The sequence below is a fragment of the Phytophthora infestans genome, genomic scaffold, assembly GCF_000142945.1.
Source record: "Phytophthora infestans T30-4 supercont1.7 genomic scaffold, whole genome shotgun sequence".
Taxonomy (NCBI): Eukaryota; Oomycota; class Peronosporomycetes; order Peronosporales; family Peronosporaceae; genus Phytophthora; species Phytophthora infestans.
The window spans coordinates 37,765-40,866 of NW_003303752.1; the positions used below are offsets into that span (position 1 = coordinate 37,765).

Below are 3,102 nucleotides of genomic sequence, written 5' to 3' on the forward strand. Positions count from 1 at the left end.
GCATTCGAGGCAAGCTTGGTGACAACCAGATTGTGGAGGCCCAACTGGAGGTGTTGTCTCTATGTAGCAAGATTGCTGGATTAGATGATGCGTATTAATGTGTCGTAGTTGTCTATGCGATACCTGAATAGTTTGACTCCATCCTTGGGATACCATTTTTCGAGGACATGCAACCACAGATCGACTGGAGAGGTCGACGAGTCGAAGGAACAAGATTGAAGACTTTGCGCTGGGAACGAGCGGGCGAAATCTGTGAGCTGATCATAGAAGGCGGGCCGGTGATTGCCCCCGGGCTTCGGAGATCTGTCCGGGCGAAATGCCTATCGGCAAAACGACCTGATTCCTGTCGACGTGCCGCGCTGGAAATGGATGTGAAGTTTGCAGTCGACCCAGTGTAAGACCCAGAGCAGAGAGAGGCTCCACGAGTTGCTTGCGAGCAACAGGAAGACGCGTCGAATGACAAGGGTTAGCAGGCGAAAACGAGAGGAAGTCGTCGAAGCGCGACGGTACTACTACTGGGAGCAGCGATACCAGAGGAAGAGAGTCCGTCGAGGAGAAAATGCTCATGATGGGAGTCACTTATGAAGCTGGTGTGCAGACCAAGTTTATTGCGCGGAAAAACTGCGAAGGAACTGAGAATCAAGACAAGTCGATCGAGGAACCAAACTTCATGTTGGTTCTGAAGAACGAAACAATCAAGAGCGTCGCTTGATCCTTGAAGCGGCGTGACCAACCCGACAATGTCGGAGCTGCAAAAACGCAAGGTTATCTGAGCCAAGCGATCCGCGGCTGGTCATTACTATCCTTCGTTAGTTGATAATGCAAGCGGGCTTCATATCCTTTCGTTCACTCCGGCGAAGGCAAGTTGAGACAATGAACTGTCGGAACAATTAGTAATAATAGAAAAAACTAAGTAATATTATCAGAACAATTAGGGCGTTTTAGAACACATTAAGGTACGTTTTTACCAGCATCACATGTACGAACCTATTTATCCAATCAGCTCTAAATACCACGACATACCAGCTCAGTATAGATGTTCAATTTAAATTCGATATTGCAAACCTTTGACAAAGGATATTGTAATTGACTGCTCTCAAGCCGCCGGGATGCGTCCGCCCCTATTTGTATTCAACTCAACCTCAACTGCGTCTTACTTCTCAGCCCTGCCTCACACAGGACCGCGGCTCACCGCGCAGACACGCTTAAGGGTCACCGGGGCAGTCACGCACACATCGAACCTGTGTCCGTCGCTCTGGTCACCGCCGGCAAGCCCACGTGCAACAACAATCAGACTCGTCAAAGGGCTACCCCTTCCGAGTCGCCCGCTTCCTCGAACCACAACCACCACCACGAACGGCTCCACCCCGTCGTTCTCTACCCAACAGCTCACTCGCTCTGTGACTTACGGCTCTGCTCAACGAATGCCAGGTAGCTCTGCTCGCCCGACACTCGACTCATTCTCGCGCTTCTCCGGCTTTGACTCGCAACGGCCTGCAAGTCCTGGGCCACAAACACGCGCTCCGTGATCGACGCACCATTTTGCTCGCACTCGAGCCACTTGCGCCTCACGAATTCAATTCGTAACTGAGCTCGAGCCGCCGCTCGCTGCTACGTATCCACATCACATCCCGAGCTATCGACCGATTCCGACGTGGAGTAGCTACTCTACTGGCCTCTCACAGTGCTACACTTCGTCGTCTCGGGGTACACGACCACCCCAATCCTGCATTTCTTGCTCTGCTGGAGCTCCACGACCACACACTTCTTGCACTTCGACAGGAACGGCCGGTGTCGTACCCCGCTGCAGCTGTGGGTGCAGACTGTACCGTACAGTGGCTCTTCGTGTCACGCGAGCTTCTGCTGCTCACATTCACCGCTGGTCTCATGAACTGGCGTTATCTCCGCCTCCCGGCGAACGGGCTGCCCGTGTTCCGTGCCGGGTTGAGCTGCTCGACTTCAACAGCAGAGACCCGCTTGGTCCTCGTACTAAATTTTAATTAGTATGTAACGGAATTCATTTAAACTCTACTTAATGGCGTTTCAGAGATGTTTTTTTTCGCATCTATTTACCGCCACAAGGTCACGGCAGAACAAAGTTCCACTCGCCGCGGCTTGGAACACTAATAAAACAGTTGGAAATGCTACGTGAAAAAACACTGGTATTCCCATCTAAGTCGAAGACGATCTAGTTGTTGACAATCTCAAAATGCTGGCCTACAGGGGTCGGCTGTTCATACGACGTCTTGGATTCCAAATAAAAGATAGAATGATCACTCATTAGGCTAGGCGAAACGACTGGTGCTTGTCATACAAGCTCATAAAGCGGTGCTATTACTAGCCGCTCAGGAGCTAATGTAATAGTAGTTACTACTAGTAGTTGTTGTCTTTGCTCGGCAAACTACTAGCTTCTATATAAGTTTAGTATTAATTCGGTATTAATTAGTTCCATAATAGTACTATATTTCGATCCTACTGGTACTGATAAAACGTTTCCGTCTTCCAGCCTTACCGGTACCAAACGATGTTTACTTCAAATCTAAACTGGTGACGAAGCTTCGGGCGAATCCAAGTATTGCGGATCGCGCGCATAAAGCCGATTGATGTGCATGTCAGGGACCGGAAAATATATATTTAATATGGATTGTCGGTGAGGAGCCCTTCACAATCAACATTGTCATAGCACAGTGTTGATTGCATTCGAGCCTCGGAATCCTGGCAGCTCACCGACAGACGGTGACAGTCAGCGGTGCGACCCGCCGGCGAGCAGGCGTCCCGAGACTCGTTACAAAAACGTTTTTAAACAAAATAGAACTTCACATTTCATATGCTGATTTTTCTCCAGGCTTGGCCAAACTGCGTGTTGGCTAACTCCCAGCCTAGTCTTTTCCGATCGGCTTCATAGTTGGTTCGTCGCCATATCTGGGATGCGGCAGAGCTGTTGTTATGCGAATGTATCGTAAAGATACCTTTCAGCCCTGACTGTTCAACATTGGGTCAACAATCGGCTTACAACAAAATGTATCCTGAGCGAGATGACAAAAAGCGAGTTACGCAGTACCGTGAAATTAGTCCTGTCCATACCTAAATGCATTCCCAGTA

General features: G+C 49.6%; 1 protein-coding gene across 1 annotated transcript; it reads right to left on the minus strand.

Moving 5' to 3' along the window:
• Positions 1 to 1,171: 1,171 nt before the first annotated feature.
• On the minus strand, positions 1,172 to 2,592 carry PITG_05070 (uncharacterized protein; the record flags this gene model as incomplete). Its single annotated transcript, XM_002998736.1, has 4 exons — positions 1,172 to 1,377; positions 1,410 to 1,567; positions 1,921 to 1,989; positions 2,513 to 2,592. 4 exons carry the CDS (start codon positions 2,590 to 2,592, stop codon positions 1,172 to 1,174), a joined length of 513 nt encoding a protein of 170 aa, XP_002998782.1.
• Positions 2,593 to 3,102: the final 510 nt, after the last annotated feature.